This window comes from Acanthopagrus latus, chromosome 19 (genome assembly GCF_904848185.1).
Source record: "Acanthopagrus latus isolate v.2019 chromosome 19, fAcaLat1.1, whole genome shotgun sequence".
NCBI classification, from domain to species: domain Eukaryota; kingdom Metazoa; phylum Chordata; class Actinopteri; order Spariformes; family Sparidae; genus Acanthopagrus; species Acanthopagrus latus.
In genome coordinates this window covers 9,563,191-9,581,610 of record NC_051057.1, presented here as the reverse complement: position 1 = coordinate 9,581,610, position 18,420 = coordinate 9,563,191, and the positions used below count along the sequence as shown (strand labels likewise).

Sequence of the window (18,420 nt, the reverse complement as noted above, 5' to 3'; positions counted from 1 at the left end):
AGGGCGACATCGAGCCGCTGTTCAGGTCAACTGTTTCCCCTGCAGTGCAACGTGGCTCTGTGGGCCTGTAAATAATGAAAGACAACTCCACCAAGGATTTTCAGTTTTTTTTTAATAAAAGATTTCTCTTTTTGTGTCGTTTTTACACATTTTAAGGCATCATGCACAAAAAATAAGCCATACTAAAGGCATTATGCTTAACCCTCTACCAAAAATTATAGGTTCTAACATTTTGAAGGTTCGCTGTTAAAAATAAGTTTGTACAAATATGGCATGTAAGCTGGCATGTCAGTGAATCTCGGAGCAGAATATTACCTGCCTTCACTGTTTTTGTAAACATGGCTTTGAGCAAAACAGGGCTGAGGAAAAGACAAGAGAAAGGGAAAGCATGCTTCGACGTGGGGCTAAATTTCCCTGAAAAGCATGCAATGCATCTTAAATCATATTTACAATGCATCGTTTTCACTCTCAGCAGAGTTGATTTCTTCTTCTTTTTTTTCTTTTTTTTTAATTGTATCAATTAAAGTTAAGACATTAAAAAGGTTATTGACAATAACAGACAGACTGACAGACAGAAAGACAAGGTGTGTCCATTCAGATTAACCAACCCCAACACAGATGTAGCTCAGATAGGTCATCTAACACTACAAGATTTTTTTAAATGCATCAAGCACTGTAGTTGGACCTCAAAACAACTGACATACTGTCTTGTTTTTCATGTTTCAGTGTGTTAGTTTTCATAAATGTGTGTGAAATTGCTAAATTGGCCTGAAGTAAAGTTTAAAAAAATCTTGTAGTGTCCATTGGCAAACATCCGGGAGGTGCCGCTAGCTTTGGCACAGTTGTGTCCAGTTGTGCTCTTCTGTGGTGATCCGTGTGCATTATACTATATTGAAGACCATGGATAGATACTGTTCATATGAAACCTGGATCCAGCCGTCCTGGTCTGTGTCGTACCGCCTGAACACGTCAGTCAACCTCTGCAGAAAAGAGGCAAAAGATAGTGAATTTATATGCATTGATTTCCCAGTGCTCCAAAGTCTCCAATACGGCATGAAAATACATTAACTCTAACAAATTCGGTGTCATATTGAAATCTTGTTGTTTTATTCACAATCTGGTAACATTTAAGATGAAAATACAAGGTCACTTCTTCAAATCTACATCTGGAGAAGTGCCAAATAAAGCGGAACTAGAGTTATTGTGACACCCTGAGAGGGGCACTCCAGAAGCAGCTATTATTTTACCCTCCTCTTGTACCTGAAAGAGCTGCTTCAGCTACTGTATTAATGAAAGGTTATAGTCACACTTGGCAGCTTCCACTCAGCTGTGTGTGCGTGTGAAACTACTGGAACAGAACAAGCAGCAGGCTCAAGTGGAGCTCCAACAAGAGATTAATAATCTAAAAGGGAGGACTGTAATGCGTTTGCATAATTAAACCCTCCCTTTGAATCTTATGAATACAAGAGTAGCCTTGTTGTGATTCAAGTGCAAAACCCAAGGACATCATATATTCATATATGTGCATTCAGTTTGTTTTGTTTTTCTTTTATTCAGTGTGAATCTGTTACCTGTAGTACAATACAGCACTGGATGAAGTCATCAAAGGCAACCTGTCCCTTCCTCTGGCGGTCGAACTTTTCTATCAGTGTGCCGTAGAACTGGTCTGATAGACGATACCCTGCACAAAACAGGAATTAACACATTAACAATATACTGGACATAAATTTTAACTTCTCCAGTATGATCACTCAAACGGCTTTCCAGAATCAAACGTGACCCTTGTGTCCAAATTTCTGCTCTGAGCAAATGAGGCTCCTCAGTAGTGGAAGGGAACAAGTCATAAGTGGAAAAAAGCTTGTCCATGTCATGACTTGGAGCTGTGCTGGTGCACACTGGCTGCAGCAAATGAACAGCTTGTGACAGTAGTTAAGAATGGTAAGGTCAAATGAAAGGATTTCTTCACAGTACTTCCTCCATCAGTACAATACGTCCTTATCACTCAGACTTTACTGAAGTTTTAACCAACATATATTGTCAGCGACCTCTCAGTTTCAACAACATATTGATTATGGCTCCTCTGGCATTTACCGAACTTAAACAGAAGTCTTTAGGGATTTTGCTGTAGGCGCTTTTCCACAGTAAAAACACGTGACACTAAGACAAACAAAGAAGGTTTGGCCATCTGTATCTATGTTATTTCTACATTATTATTATTATCATTATTATTATTATTATTATTATTATTATTATTATCATTATCATTATCATTATCATTATTATTATTATTATTATCATTAAGAGAGCAGCAGGTAACATGAGTTTCTCTTCTTCCTGCTCCTGTTTTATGCATGCTGTGCTAGTGGACAAAAGTGTGTTATGTGTCTTGTACAGTTATTTTGGAAATCATACAGTGAACTGAGCAAAATACAATGAGGCCACAGCAACCTTTAAATGACAATTTCAACTTTTACAGTAACTGAATTTCAAATTTGTGCAGTTTCTCCTCAAACTCTATGTTGCAAGTATTCATCTGTAAATTCTGGTTCACAACAATAACAATAGTGCAACAAATTCTGACAATTACGTTTTGTTTTTTGTTTTTTTGTGGAAAATTCTGTTTTCTGTCTGAAACATAACGTGAGAGGCTGCAACTAACGTTTATTTTCATTATAGATTAATCTGCAGATGTTTTTCAGGAATAACTGATAAATCATTTAGTCTATAAAATGTGAAATAATTTACATCTTCAAGTAGATTCAACTATCGTACATGGCAAAGAAAGCAGCAAATCCTTACGTTTGTTTCAAAATAGTTGCCAATATCTGTCTTCTGTCTCATCAGTACATCTCTATTAGCGTGTTTTTGCACAAAATAACAATGAATGTTTGCAAACCTATCAAGTGTTTAAAACATGAGTGGTGACTGAAATTCCAAACTATTCCTTTAATAAACAATTTCCAAAAACAAACAGCTGATGAAAAGACAAAACCTGACCTTTTGACCCAGAGAAAGGACCCTTCTACAGACAGCAATGGAGCCCTCCACCACAGTCACCAGACTGAAATAAATAAGCATACTTTGCTGCTCACCGAATCCAGTTAGCGCCTGCCTGAGCTCGTTCTTATCGATGAAGCCGGAGTTGTCTCTGTCGTAGGTCCTGAAGATGTTCTGCCAGTCTGTGATGTACTTCCACACACCGGCGAACTCGTTGAAGTTGACTCCACCTTTATTTTCCCTGTCGAACATGGCTGAAGAGAGAGGCGGATGAGGTTAGAGACGTTTATACACACAACTCTTCACATGTTGGACTCCAGCACATAGTTGGGACCAATCCTGTGACAACAACAACACTGAACAGTTTTAAATGGCTGTCAGAGAGCAGAGAAGTGTAAACTGCAAGTCTCAAACTTGACTGACTCCTGCCATAAGACGGCTTGATCCCCCCAAACAGTACTCCAGTACTCACCCCTGTGCGGTTCAATCCAATTACCTCCCAACAAAAGGAGTGTTATCACAGGATTCTTGCTAAGGGGACTATTAAACAATAGATTTACAGAGTATGGTACAGTGGGATAGTGAGGCGATGGAATTAGAGGGATTTACTCTGCAGGTTGCACAACAAAAATGGAACAAAGTACACATGAGACCTGGGGAACGATATCTTTGGCATCATTTTTGCAAAATGTGAGTTCAAGTTAAAAAAACAGATCAGCCACATTCTTTCAGATCAAAAAGAGAGGTACACCTAAAAACTCTAAGTACAAAGCCAGCTTTATTTGTGTTGACGTGGTCTGACTTACAGTAGTAAAATTAAAAAGCTGTAGCCCTTGACCACACAGCAGAGTTTAAAGTTTTCAACCTCAGCTGTATATAACAACTCGAGTGTAAACAGATCGTTATTTGGAGTCGGAGGCAATCGGCTGCTGCCTTTTGACACAAACTTTCCCATTTCCTCCAGATGCTCTCCCCTCCTCCTCCTTTTATTGATGGCTGCAGGTTTCCACTAGAGAAGCACTTACTGAAGCCAAGATGAGTTTATTTCTGCTCTCAGACCGCTCAAAACAGAATTTATTTATCGGGCCATCATGGAGAGCAGGCAAATAAACAACAAGCATGTCTTTGTTAGCAGCTACTTACATATGATGGAGCGTACCGTCACTGGGTTGAAAGGAGTCCATGTGCCTGTGAGACAGAACAAAACCAGTTAAATACATACCGACCCAGTGAGATACCTGGGCTATTTTAGAATCTATTATAAGAACAACAACATTAAAACATGTACCACTTCACTTGTATTGCAGAGATAAAGATGGAGAAGATATTGTGATAAAACACGACAGATAATCCAGCTCCACAGAGCACAATTATGAGGCAAACCTCATTATGTAAGTTTTCAGTAGAGATTTGTTAGATTGCCAAATACAGCAGCTAAGAGCAGCTGCTAATATTTTTTTAGGACCATCATCCTCAGATGGTTAAGATTTCATTATTTTGGCTTAATCACAACATTTTCTCAAGACGCCCATATTTATTTCTAAGACCACTGCTGATACCAATTAAAGGATCTTGTTTTCTCAAGATATATCATTTGCTCTTGGATTAATCATTTCATTATAAAAGATGATGATATTGTTAATCTTAATCCAAGGACAAATATTATAAATGTGTGTGGGATCTTTTATGTTGTTTACAAAAAGTCATTGTTTTGCATAGATGTGTGAGGAGGGGCGAAAAAAATGGCATAGCCTCTGTCTGACTGTCTGAATGACTTAAGTGAGATGAACGGACTGAAAATGTAATTACATAATTTACAACTGGAAAAGGTTATCAACTGCAGGATATAACAATAAAGTGTATGTACTCAGCAAATAGCAAAATCTTTACAGGTCCCATTTGTACAAAGTGAGATTTCCATGTCTTATTTATTTAGCAGGGCTGGGTGACATAAAAAAGTATCAAAGCGCTCAGGCCTGTGAGAGCTGACCAATCAGAGCAAGACTGGGCTTTTTGGGAAGAGGGCCTTAAAGAGACACGCACTAAAATAGAGCGTTGAAGGAGGGTGAAAAGAGATGCCACTGGAATAGAAATTTTGAGGAAAATAATGTGTTTTTTGAAAATTAAAGCACTAATGAAAACATTTTCTGACATCGAAAATAAAAGTATGAACCTTAAAAAAAGGGGGCCTTTAAAATCACACTAATATCATATTGTGACTCAAGTATTTTGATATACTGGGGCTCTGGTGATTCCCCCCCTAATAGAGCAATAATGGTAGTAGGCGGCCACCTCTGTCTGTTATATTGGTTGGCATTTCGTTGGTGAAGTAGTAACAATCTGTGTGTAGACAAATGACAGGCAGGGGTTATGTTCAGCTCCCAGGGCAGCCACCCACACTGATAATGCACTCACAAGAGAGGCGGATAAAAGCATTGACCAGATAGAAGAAATGACATTAAGGAAGGAGTAGATGACGAATCATCACAGCAGGCGTAAAACTAAGTTAGCATCGTTTTCAAAAAAAAGACTTGAAAGTTTGGTCATCTTGACATCTTATGGCCTTTCATCCCCCTAAACACATAAAACGGTCATTTCTCACCTACAAGACAAACTCTTCAATCATATGTGAATCCACCTGTCACTTGTAACACTCAGAATAAGACTGATTGTGCTTTAGTTCAGCAGGGCGGTTATACTTTATAGTCTACTTCAACCTCTCTGAGATTTATCAGGGTATCTAAATCCTTGCTGACTCACCATCTCACTTTATCACCAAGAGGCCCAACAGTTCAGGACCAGAAATAAAGAGGAGAGAGCATGGGAGGGTGCGGAGGAGACAAGATGAGAGAGACCAAAAGAACCCATAAAAGAGAAGAAAGAAGAGAGATAACCAGATGAACAGAAGCAACAAAGGAAAATTGACCAGGGGAGATGAGAAGGTGCACAAAAGATTTGCAGTTTAGTTTGTGTTGCAGTAACCTGAACTCTCGCCTACTTTTGCTGACCTAAGAAATCTCCCTGAAACTCTATCTACAGACCTTTAAACAGCATCTGCAAGATTTTAACCTCGGCGTAGTGTGGAGCTTTTTTCACGCTGTGCTGTTCCAGCTTGTTTCTGATTTCTTTCCACACTTTAGCTTTGCCAGCATTAAGCAGGTTTGCAGCGCAAGCCATTAGAGCTTAGATAGGAGCCCTTTGAAATCGAGAACCTCATTTAAATAAAAAGGTTGTAGGCAAATTTTTATTTTTTCATTTTTTATATTTTATATATTTCTACCTAGATTTCATCTTTAAATGTCCATAAAAGTGTCCAAATAAATGGGAAATGGATGAGTTTAGGACTTCAAGACATTTTGGAAAGATTTTACTTTAGTATTCAAAACAAGATACTCGACCATTCCTTCCTCTTCAGGTTTGTTTTATTGATGTGTGTCTGTCTGGGACTGTGGGTAGAGCTGGTCTGGGACCAGGCCTGAGGCTCTTGCTGGAACTGGCGTCTGGGCCAGAATCTATATTCTTATATTGTGCTTTTATTGGAATCCTGATTGAAAGCAACAAACATAAAATATCATAAACGTACTGATGCAACACTAATTTGTAGAGCTAAATCAGAGTGTGTGTTTATTTGCTGCAGTGCAGTCTGGTGAAACCCAAAACTGTACAATGGACAAACTGTTTGTAAATTACCTCTGACTAATTACTAATATCTTTCTACTGTCTGCAATTAAGTAATATCGGCCAATATACAGGCCTGACTGATGTGTCGGCTGAGCTCTGCTTCTACGCATCATTCTGTAGTAAATATTGACTGTACGTTGTAATGGCTGTAGAAAAAGGACACCATCAGGGTAAGGATTGGTTCACTACAAACCTCGCATTCACTATGCTATTTGGTCTGCCACCAGGTTGGATAATTCACAGAAGATCATATTACAGCACAACAAAAGCATACTGCCATTGCACAAACAAAACAGGAAGATGCACTGTTTTCACCACGCGGGATCCACGAGTCATGATGGAATGATTGAAATAACTGTGGAAACTCTTTACTGCAAAAGAAAAAGAACCTTGATGATGTAGGAGGCAAAGAAGGTGAAGAAGGAAAGTGAAAGAAACCGAGATTAACCAAGTACTGGTGTTGATGTTTCACATCTGGATACGTAAAAGTAACTGGTAACTCAAGTAAAGTACAAGTTTCTCATATTTTTACATCAGTGAAGCCCTTGCATAAATTAACTTACTGTTACATCCCCACTGCTGAGATCTGACCATTGCCCTCTCACCACAAAAATCATTAAAAAGTCAAAAGTATGCACAGACTTTCTTTCCTCTTAACTCATAATAGGATCTTGGTATTCCATCTGAATTACTCATCTCAAAAAGTTACATTTCAAGTTAAATCTGCAAGATGTCCAGCCCGTCAGACAGACAGAGGGATCAGAAATCTTTTTCTAGCGCCTGTTGCAATCAATGTTGCTCCATCATTAGAGCCGTCACAAACATGACCAAAGGCAGTGAGAAGAAGAACAAGTTTTGACCTTTACTGCCAAACTGATTCCTCTACCCACTCACACACTCACAGTCACACACAGTCACACACACAGTCACACACAGTCACACACAGTCACACACAGTCACACACACACACACACACACACACTTTTCACACCAGTAGCTGGCTGCGAGGTCACCAATGTAAGCCAGACAGACTGCGGCAGCCCAATGTGAGCTGGTCAGTATGGTCAAGATGTTTGTGTGCATCTGTGTGTGCGTCTGACAGCCTAACTGGTACAATACACTCTCTGTCCAGTCCACACACTGGGCTCTCTCACTGGGGAGCCCAACCGCCAGTGGTGAGGTGGAGAAGGGAGCTAGAGCGAGAGAGAGAGAGGCTGGGAGGTGAAAAGAGAGGTGAGGCTGGTGGAAAAACAGAGTGAGGTGACCACAGCGTGTACACATGCATGTAACGGTAGGGCTGGAGCTCAGTGAGACACTTGGACACACACACTCAACATGTGTGAGCACACGTGGGCATCAACTTTGACCAGAGGCCAGAATTTTCAGCTATATACACTCTGCAGAGTCATTTTATAGACTTGAGCCATTTCACATATGAGCAACATGAGGTTTATTCTGACTTGACCGGTTTTAGAACCAAACTGGAACTTGGAGGAGAATATTTCAACTAGCTCTGTTGAAACTGAAGTTGACAACAGCGAATGAGCACCAGTGCTAGTGGCTATGGAAGCGTCCATGGTGCCGGCATATCTTAGCAGCAAACTGCACTAAACAGTGACACACACTATTTTAATGTTGATCCTAATGGTTGTACTTGGAGAGCCTTATATTTTCTGAGGTGGAACAAGGTGTAAAAACTTTGGCAAACATTGTATTAGAACAATTGATCATCAGTTTGTCAGTTTGAGTACTTTCTTTGCAATTCCAGCTTCTTAAATGTGATAAATTAAACAGATAATTTCACGATGCACACTCGCAAAAACCTTTACAATTTGAGAGCAAATTGTGAATCAAACTGGATATATTTTGATTATACATTTTATTTTTGTTGGTATTAGTTGTATAATTGCAATATTAACCTCAAGGGTGTGCTTTAACGTCATTTGAGCACTTCAGTGCTGCCTGCCTGACCACATCACTGTTCTGCTCAAATGACGTTAAAGCACACCCTCTTGGGTAATATTGCTTAAGTAAACCACACAGCATTTCTTGAAAGCAAACACTGTACAAATGTGCACTCGACTTGTTTAAGCTTCTCAAAACAAGGCGCTGCCATAGCAATCTGCTCTCCTAAACCTGTTTGTATGTGACGCATACTTAACCTACAGTACAAATAAATTGCTTTGGAATACATTTGAATTTGATGCATATCACTACTTCCAAGTGGATTTCTAAGCACGAGGTCAAAAGTGATGAGAGAATTTCAAAGAATCCAGTGGGAAATTGGGAATCAATCAGACGGTGGCCTCCGGATCGGCATGAATTGGCGAGGTCACTCCAATATCGAATAAGTTAACTATGCCAGTATCAGAACACAATACTGGACCATAAGCAGTATTGGATCAGTCACAATTCCAGTTTCCAGATCTAAAAGTGCTATTTTTGAAAGCTGAGATTGTGAGGCATGCAAGATTTAAAAACACCTCCAGGACTCAGCCAAATCATCGTGGATGCGTCATGGAATATTAGAAACAGTCACTGGCCAATGGGTCACGCAGCAAGTCGTTCTCAGTTTCTGTTTGTTTTTGTGCATTTTGCCAGACAATACTCGTGATGTGTGAGACACACAGCAGCCGGCTGGCCTCAAGGAATCCAGTCACTCATAATCAGCTCTGGTGCCTCGAAGCATTAGATAAGAATCACAGGGTGAAACACAGAGTCAATGAGCGCATGAAGCGTCTCATCCACTGCTCAGCTGTAACAGAAATGGCTGAGCAAGACTGAAGATTGATAACAGGGAGAAGATTTTTTGCAAAGTTGGCTGACAAAAATCAATGCTCGCTGCCTCCTAACGCCAGTGTAGCAGAGTTTTACAAAATGCTACGGATATAAGAGAGTTGTTGAAGGAGCTCCTTGAGTCAAGCCATTCAGCCAACTCTGCAATCTGCACAGCAAGCTTGTGCTCTCTCAATTGGATCAGCAATTTTCGAGGCTATTACTGCTCCTACACACTTAAATAAATAACTCAAGGAGGAGGAGTATAAATCTGTGTGCGCGGGAGAGAGGGGGAACATGATGGCAAGTTGGTATGATGTCTACTCACCGCTGAGCGAAGGGAGGCCAAAATATTCCATATTTATAGCAAATGGCGCTGCTACACACAACACAAACATGCACATACATTTGAGCGGCACAAAGCCAATCCGCGTCTCATCAGGGATGATACGTTTTCAAACCAAGAACCGATAGAGGGATGGAGAGAGGGAAGAGAAGAGAGAGAAAGTGGAGACTAAGTAAGGTAGCATGGGCGAGAGACACAGAGAGAAAGTTAGAGAGAGAGAGGATAAACAGACAGAGGACACAGCGGGCACTGAGCTGGTGCCATAGCCTCCTGAGGACTGTGGGGTGTTGAAATAAGAGAGGAGAGGGGGCGGAGAGGATAGAAGAGAGGAGACAAGTTGACAAAGAGATAAAAGATGAGAGAAGATAAAGGAGGAGGAGTAGATGCCACAAAACAAACCCATCCACTCTCAGTCTCTAATTTTGTTAGTTTCTCATTTAATGCAAGCAAAAGGATGATGTGCCAGCAGGAGACAGTGTCAAGCTGATAATGCAGTTTGTAACACAAGACAAAATTACAGCATCTTCACAGTGAGCACAAAGCTTTAGAAGCATTGTTTGAAAAAACAAAAGTAAAAATCACTGAAACATGGCTGACAAATTTTAGAATTGCAAAAAGACAGCTATTGAAGGCAGCGTACTGAAAGGAGAGATGAGAGTAAGAGTATGAGGTGCAGAAACAGCAGAGGATGGAGGAGTGTAATCAGCAAAGCACCAACAACCCCTGCCTCACCTCTCCTGCCTCCAGGGCCCTGATACTCTCTGCACTCTGCTCTCCTGAGGGAGGAGGAACTACATGGCAGGCAAAGGTTGTTTGATGGTATGAAACTGATATAGATAAAAGAAGCATGTGGCAGGTCAGCGGGGCCATGGCGACAGTAGAGCGACGATTATTATCTATTTCTATGTCTTACCTCTTTATTATTATTTATTGTTAAATCAGCTGTTAAATAAATCATCATTATTTTGATAATGTATCTATCGGTCAAAATGATCTGATTCTAGTTTTTTAAATGTGAATACTTTTTGTTACTTGTCTGTGACATTGTGGGCTTTAGGAAATGATATTCATGACCAAAACACTGATCAACTAATTGAGAAAATAATCAACAAATTAATGGTCAGTGAAAATAATCGTTAGTTGCAGCCCTAGACGACAGACAGACTGTGGCAGGTTCGGTGGCTCTCGCTTTAACTGCGGGACAGGATGAGATGCAGCGTGTGTTCAGCCTCGCTGGCTCTGTTTCATATCACGGCGAGCCTAATGAACTGGCGCAGACCAGACCGGCAAAACCTGCCGTTCACCACAAGCACGCACACAGCAAGGTACACATGCACGCAACACTAAAGAAAAGACACACGCCAAGTCTGTAAAAACAAAAAGGCTACTTACTGACCCTTGGAATGATTGCGGACGAAATGAGCAACACACACATACATATTGTAGCCTAAACACAAGCGCTCATGCGTGCTTGCAAAAACTCACACACTAATCAGTATGCTGAGCCAGAGCCACTGCGCAGCCTGATAACAGCTTCTTTCACTGCTGCTGGCTCCGACACTTCTCTTTTTTTTGCTTTCCCTCTGAAGTGCCCAGAAAAATGGGTTCCCAAAGAGAGTAATCTGTTCAGAAGTCTTTGAAAAGCTGCCTGAGCGATTCAGCCATAAACTTGATGGGGAACGTATTATATTTTAATGAGAAGACAAACATCAACCAGTGCTACATTTTCTGGGCCTCATGTGCTCCTACTCACTGAGCTTTCCATTCATCAGTGCCATGTTTCGACCCCGCTGTCTCATTGTGAGGAAGGTCAAGAAGTAATGCTGGTGCGGTGTTGTGTGCGTTGGCATGAAAACAGATAATTTACCAGCCTGATGCTCTTCTCAGTCCAAGCAGGAGTAAAACTGACTTTACTTGCCAGGATTGGAGCAGAGAAGATGACCTGCTGTATCATTTATTCAACAGCGCTCTCAGAACTGCCTCTCAGAATCACAAGGTTTTCTTTTTGTTTAGAGGGCCCCGGTGGGAACTAAAGCCTTGATCCTGTTCGAATCCTCCTCCTCCTCCTCCTCCTGAGCTTCACAGGACCAGAGCGAGTACACTTCCATCACTAGCAGCTCTAATTCTCATGTTCCAGTTTGTGAGTTATTTCCTCTCAGTCTTCTATCTTTCTCAGATGAACTCCCTTTCTGCAGCCAAAGGAACAAACCTTGTTGGGTTACAACTTTGCAATTCCGCACCCCTTTAGTAACTGCAGCTACGCCTGTCAAGCTTTCCATTCTTGCACAGTGTGTATATGCAGTTTACAGTAGTAACAGGGGAAGATTTGCTTAAAATCTGAAACTGGTCTAAACTACAAATGATTCAAAGACCCAAGTTGTTCCTATACTAGTCTGCTCTGCTATCAGCCAATTAACCAGAAAGCCCACATCATCGTCCACACATCAATATAAAGATTTTATTAAACAAACAATAGTCCATGTGTACTGTCAGCAGCAGCCTGAAGGTTTTGTCACTCATTTTAGATATAAGCTATGGCACATGACAGTATAGGTGCCTCTTAATCAGGAATTAATTGACAACCTGCGTCCAGTCAGAATTCAGCATTCACCCAGACCGTGGCTGAACAACTTTAAACAGTACTAGAGGAAAGACTTTACATCGAGGACTAACTGATGTGTTCATCGTATGCACAGTAATGCTGTCTCAGAACATGGGTTTGGTTGAGGTTAGAGGTTAATTCAATCCAGTAAAAAGTTAACTAGCAGGACAGAGCATCTAATGTTATCATTAAAGGTAAGAAAGCCACCATCCAATGCAAAGCATTGCTCTTGTTCATCTATTCAATTCAACTACTTGCATGATAAACCTTGCTAGATCTCTGACTCTAATTCTAATTTCTCCACAAAGGGTAACTGATACATACAAGAAAAAAAATATTTCTGTTCTCACCCTCCTTACTTTTCATCATGGCAGGGCTCTAAAAAAGGAGTGATGAGTCTGTTCTACAATTCTAACCAACAGTGGTTACAGTTTTGAGTAGGCTGTCATCAAAGGGACACTGAGGCACATCGAACCGTTCTCTTTGATGCTAAACTGATGAACTTCTCACCTGCTTCCCTGTTGTCCTGGGACAAAAATAAAACTCCATTCATGTTTTATACAGCTCGCCTGCCACTCCGGGATAAAAATAAAATCACAATCCATTTCCTGCTTAAGGCTTGGCAGTTGCTTAAATCAAAGAGTGTCGGGGAGCAATGGTGTGTAACCTCAGAGACAGGAGGGAGACGGATGCATCAAAAAAGAGGCAGAGAGGGAGTAATAAAAGTGTGAAAAAGTTTGAGAGGGAAGGAGACTGAAGAGGAGAGGAGGAAGATGAGAACAGAGCACAAATGGTCAGAAAGACACCCAAAAGGGAGTGGCTGAACCGTCAGACTGATACATACCGTTCGATAAAGCCTGCTGAAGCTCTGAGTCTGATATCACTCCACTCCGGTCCTTGTCGACCCTGGGGAGGAAAACGCAGATTAGATAATGCCTGTATTAACCACCTCACACACCCACATGCTCTGACACACAATGGGAGCGGGCATCAACACTCGCCAGCTGAAACTTGATCCTTCGGAGCGCGTGTCGACAGTATTTCAACAGTTCACTGAGAATGAATGGAGTTCTAAGATTAGGACACACAAGGCAGCCTTTACGCTGGCAGCTCCCCTGAGACGGGCCAGACAAGCTGTGAGTGTGTGTGTGTGTGTGTGTGTGTGTGTGTGTGTGTGTGTGTGTGTGTGTGTGTGTGTGTGTTTGTTGAGCCTGAGACAGCAAAGTGAAAGTGAATGTTGGCAACTGTTCAAGTAACTTGCAGCGCGACCAGCATAGTGTCAGATTGTGACAACCTCAGACAGTGTAGCATGCTTTTAAAGGGAGGAGTGAAACCAAATAAAAAAAAATTAATAAATGAAAGAGGTTACAGCTGCGTCCGGTGGCTTAGCGGTTAAGACCATACAACCAGAAAGTATTGAGATTCCTGCCAGTATCCTGAATCACTATATCAAATACAGACACAATGAGTTTGATCTAAAACAATTAGTTGTTTAATCACAACTAATCAACATGATCAGAGCAAAAATGCCAAACATACTTCCAAATGTCAATTTAGACTTTGAAAAATTATGATTTTTTGGACCAAATGATTAATCAGTTAATAGAGAAAATAAATGGCAGTTTAATCAATAACAGAGCTGCACCTACAGATTATTTGCATTATTGATTAATCTGTCAGTTTTGGGTACAGCTATCCCAAATACCATTATTTGGGCTCCGGAGCTAATGTAGTAATCAACAGTGAATATTGGAAATTCAGTTGGGGGAGGATGGAGTCCTGACCATTACATGTGAAGGACTTGGCCAGACATTTCCCTGATGGACAGCATAGCTCGCTATCCTCTAGCATTGTTGTTTATATTGTAATTTGTTCTTGAATAAAAGGACATTTTCCAAAAGGTTTGGTGTGTTTTATACGTATTTATAATCCATCTGCTTTTTTTGTCAAACCAACAATCAAAAACCCTAAGGTATTCAGTTTAGTTTTAAAATAATAAGTGGTACTGGGTTGGTCTCCTCTTCTGCAAGTACAGAGATTATTTTCAAATTCTGTGTCCAAATTTAAACCTAGAACTAAAGAAGCTGAAATACACACCCACTCTTTGGAGGAGCTGGCTCACAGACTGACATAAAATAAAGAAAACATAAGAAGACATGATCATAAGCAGGTTGTCAACTTATCAAGGAAAAATACTTAGCAGTGAGAGTAAAAGGTTTGGTCCTTTCGTTCCAAGAGGATCTTTTAATAACTCCTGTATGGATAGGTTTAATTAATGCCAATAAACTTCTATGGACTAGTATATTTTCTGGATCATTTATCTTTATCTGGTCATCATCTCCTCTACCAACATCGAACCGTTTTAGGTCATGAAACCAACAAACTGGTAATTTGCAATAACAGGTCACGAGGGAAACCCTTTCAGATTAAAAGGCATGATACGACATAAAAATCTGAAAACCTTAAGAGGATTGTTTTGATTGTTAAACCATCTCCCTAAAGCTGAGGACTATTACGAGGCATTTGAAGCCCAACTCCAAGCCAAGAGCCATCTTTCTCTAAGATGCAAATACATACAAACATTAACAGGCTGGACTGTGACACATACATAACGGACCTCACAGTTTGAACATTAGTCAAACATCCAGTGACTCAGTTGTTCCTTAGCAACCTTCCTGGCCCAACCTGTCGACACAGAGCATGCTCGACAATCGCGCTGTGAATACCAGCAGAGGGGAGGAGGCAGGGGAGATGACAGGGGAACCCCCCCCACACACGCACAGGCCCAGCCCAGTACTGACTTTGAGGGCTGGGTTTCCGCTCCCAGCTGGGACGCTGTATGTGCCATCATCCCTCCATGTCTGCAGCTTTCAAGGCTTTCTACACGGCGATCAGCTATATGCCGTTTACCTTCCCCCTACCTAAATAAAGAAAAATAAACATAAGGTGGTCTCCTTGGAGAAAAAGAAAACAACCCCTATAAATGAGAGCTTTGTCACAGTAAAAGTGAGGAGTGGTAGGCTGGTTCAGGGAGTGGGGGAACCACCTTTACCAAACACCAATTACACAAACACAGATTAACTCAAAGACGTTTGTGTGTATTTTTCTCTCCCACCTCCCTCTTACTGCCTCGCTCATTTAACCTCAGGGAAAGTTACCACACCACACTTTCACGTGAAGCGAGCTGAAAAGTTGAAAACTTCATTAAAGCGCCCTCTTGCCTGCAGCACAGACTGTCGAGCATCTGGCGTTTCCATCTTTCACGCTGTCAAATAAAGATCTTTCTATGTGAAACAGCCGGACAACATAAAACATCATGGTTGAGTCGGTTATCCTGCTCAGATTTTCCCATGTTTCACTGTTTCCTATTAAGCAATACGGTTGGAATATGGCTTGTGGAACAAAGGCTGCCCTACTTTCCACATAAATGGTCCAAAAGTGAGGTGATGTCACTGTGGCTCCCATAGAGGAGAAGAGAAACTCCCAGCTAAAAGCTAGATTCACAAAACTTGGTGTCCAACAGTCAGTTTCCATTGCTGGTTGTCTTATTATTTTTGGTCTGTTTCCGCATGTTTCAGTGATCACATCTGCTTTAACTGTCTGTAAAAATCTGACTCACTCCTATTAATTCATTTCACATCATTCAAATTCCCTCCCCTACATGTTCTAATTTGTTACTTTCAAGTTTGAATATGCTGTCATTCCAAAATGTCCTGAGATCGCCAAGCAGTAGCATACTGGCAGCAGACATGTTGTTGTGCTTGCATAGCAACAAATCTGCACTGCTGATCTAAATCCAAGTCAAAGCCTTATGTTGTTCTTAGGTTGGGTGAAATATTTGTCATGCCAATGTCATTCTTTAGAACGCAGTCAAAACAAGACAATGGCTTCCTCATGACTCATGTCGAGTCATAAAATTGAACTGATCTAAAAACATGGGACAGCTTCAGTAACCAATGTGACTTCACTTCTTCTCCAGCCATGATCACACAGGAGGATAAAGACAGTTACAAAGTGTGACTTAAGCTGAATGGATTAGCAAAAGGCGGTGCAACAGTGGGTGAGTCATAGTATGGAAGTCACACAGATTGAGAGGCCTCCCGCGTCAACTATGCTCTATTGACTCTGGTCACATGACTGAGGGAATTCCAGCGCTCACTCTGCCAGATATTCACCAAGAGGCGGCAGATGTTGCAGCACCATGCCCCTGTGAGTGAGGATGACTGTGTGTGTTCTCATGACAGTCACGTTATCATATCTGTATGACGTAAAGTAGCATGTGGACGCAGTCATGAATTATCAACAGTGTGTGAGAGAGATGAAGAGAAATAAATACACATAGATGAGACAAAGTGTGTACATGATCCAACCTCATTTCTGGGGGGGGGTTTGCGCCACACATAAATAATTCGTTACGGGTGTTTCGAGCCTTGCAATGCGTGCAGCATCTCAATGTTGTGAGAAAGCAAAGCAGCAGGGAAAAAAATCCTCTGCAGTATTACATAACTCTATAGCTTACTACTACCGGGGGCCAAAACATATCAACTATTTCCCTCTCTGCCTACAACCGTGACCTTCTCAGCTGCTGACACACTTTTGACTCAGGCTATGGTGAAATTGATGACGATCAGCATTTGGAATCAGCTCAGGATAAAAATAATAATAATATTAATAATAATATAGTTTTTTGTTGTTATGGTCTGAGCTTACCAATAAATTAATGTAAGGGTCCCATAGATAAATACACACTGCGTCATCTAGACTCACAACTGTCAGAAATCTTTAGGGGACCACATCTTGAGGCGATTTAACCCCGGTGGCTCAGTGCTGATACAGACATTGACAAGAATTCATTCACAAAACACCCCCTAATATCTCTGCTTTCAAATGAATTAAACTGAGGTGCCTCTGTATTACTGGGAGAAACCAGAACAAAAGCCTTCAAGGACTCCTGGAGGTCCTTGGGTCCAGTTTGTAAACTCTCGATTCTATAGAAGCCCGCTCACTGGTTGAGCCAGCTGGTTGCCTGTGACTTCATTTCAACACAATTTAACACCACTACTAAAAGCTACATAAAACTACCTGTGTAATGCAATATACTGTAATGCGACCAGCTGTGGGACGTGTAGCAGCTATTTCCTATGTCTAGTAGTATTTCCAGGAAGCTCCACAACTGAGGTAACCTCAGACCTGACAAATCACTATTTTCACTGCGGGGCACTTCCGTAACCTAGAAATAGTTTGAAATGAAGCAATAGTGAAGAGAAAGCTGTCAAGAAAAAAAACACCAGCACCCAGCCCCACTCTGTTCCTCTCCGCGCCTCTAACGACAGCAGTTTCCACTGCGGAGCGGAGTGAGCGGCAGGCGCACAGCAGCGAGACAAACCGCCTCTCTCGGCCACTCACCTCTGGAAGATATTCCACAGGAAGCCCTGGTCCGGAGGAGCGTTGATATGTGGCGGCGCCTTGTACGGACTGTGGTACGCCATTTTAAAGGGAGTGCTCTGTCAAAAATGTGCAAGTAACGCCGACGGACCGCTCTTCCTCCCGCTGTAGTTTCTTCACTGAACGGCTTCAATCAGACTCCACCACCCGACCTGCCTCTGCCTCCTCGCGCACACAGAGGCGTGGCCAATCATTCACCACTTCCCATAAGGAGGGTGACGTCACATGGTCCTCTTCTTTCAACGGCATAAAAATAGAAGCTGTGATAGTTATGCTGCTAAACCTGTTTTATAAGATTAGAAATAGAGAAACGAAAGTGTTTTGAATCGATTAAGAAAACAATTAATTCAAATAAATAAATAAATAAATACATTCCCTCACCAGAAGTTTGAAGACATAGTGTAATAAAACAAAAATATGCATTCAAGTTCAGACCTTGTTGTGTTAATTGCTAATTTATCTTCTATTAGGTGCTAAAATAATTTTGGAGTATTTTTAAATCAAAATCTTTTCTCGTCCTCTAAAGTGTAAAAGTGACAGATCTTGAATTGTAAACGTAAAGGGATATCTACTG

At 41.2% G+C, this 18,420-nt stretch overlaps 1 protein-coding gene across 1 annotated transcript; it reads right to left on the bottom strand.

The window, feature by feature from the left end:
* Positions 1–92: 92 nt before the first annotated feature.
* pdcd6 (programmed cell death 6) lies at positions 93–18,044 on the bottom strand. The gene is made up of 6 exons (XM_037079713.1): positions 17,808–18,044; positions 13,246–13,307; positions 4,141–4,185; positions 3,093–3,251; positions 1,572–1,681; positions 93–980 (listed from the first exon to the last, which is right to left on the bottom strand). The coding sequence occupies exons 1-6, from the start codon at positions 17,888–17,890 to the stop codon at positions 882–884; spliced, it is 558 nt and encodes a 185-aa protein (XP_036935608.1). The 5' UTR covers positions 17,891–18,044; the 3' UTR covers positions 93–881.
* Between the last annotated feature and the right edge of the window lie 376 nt (positions 18,045–18,420).

What these genes read in the sequence shown, in the direction of transcription:
- pdcd6 (XM_037079713.1), bottom strand. Translation starts at nt 17,890, where the DNA reads ATGGCGTACCACAGTCCGTACAAGGCGCCGCCACATATCAACGCTCCT. An exon ending in TCAGCAGGCTTTATCGAACG is followed by an intron (nt 4,186 to 13,245) that starts GTATGTATCAGT and finishes TCTGTCTCACAG; the next exon opens with GCACATGGACTCCTTTCAAC. An exon ending in AGTGCTGTATTGTACTACAG is followed by an intron (nt 981 to 1,571) that starts GTAACAGATTCA and finishes TCTTTTCTGCAG; the next exon opens with AGGTTGACTGACGTGTTCAG.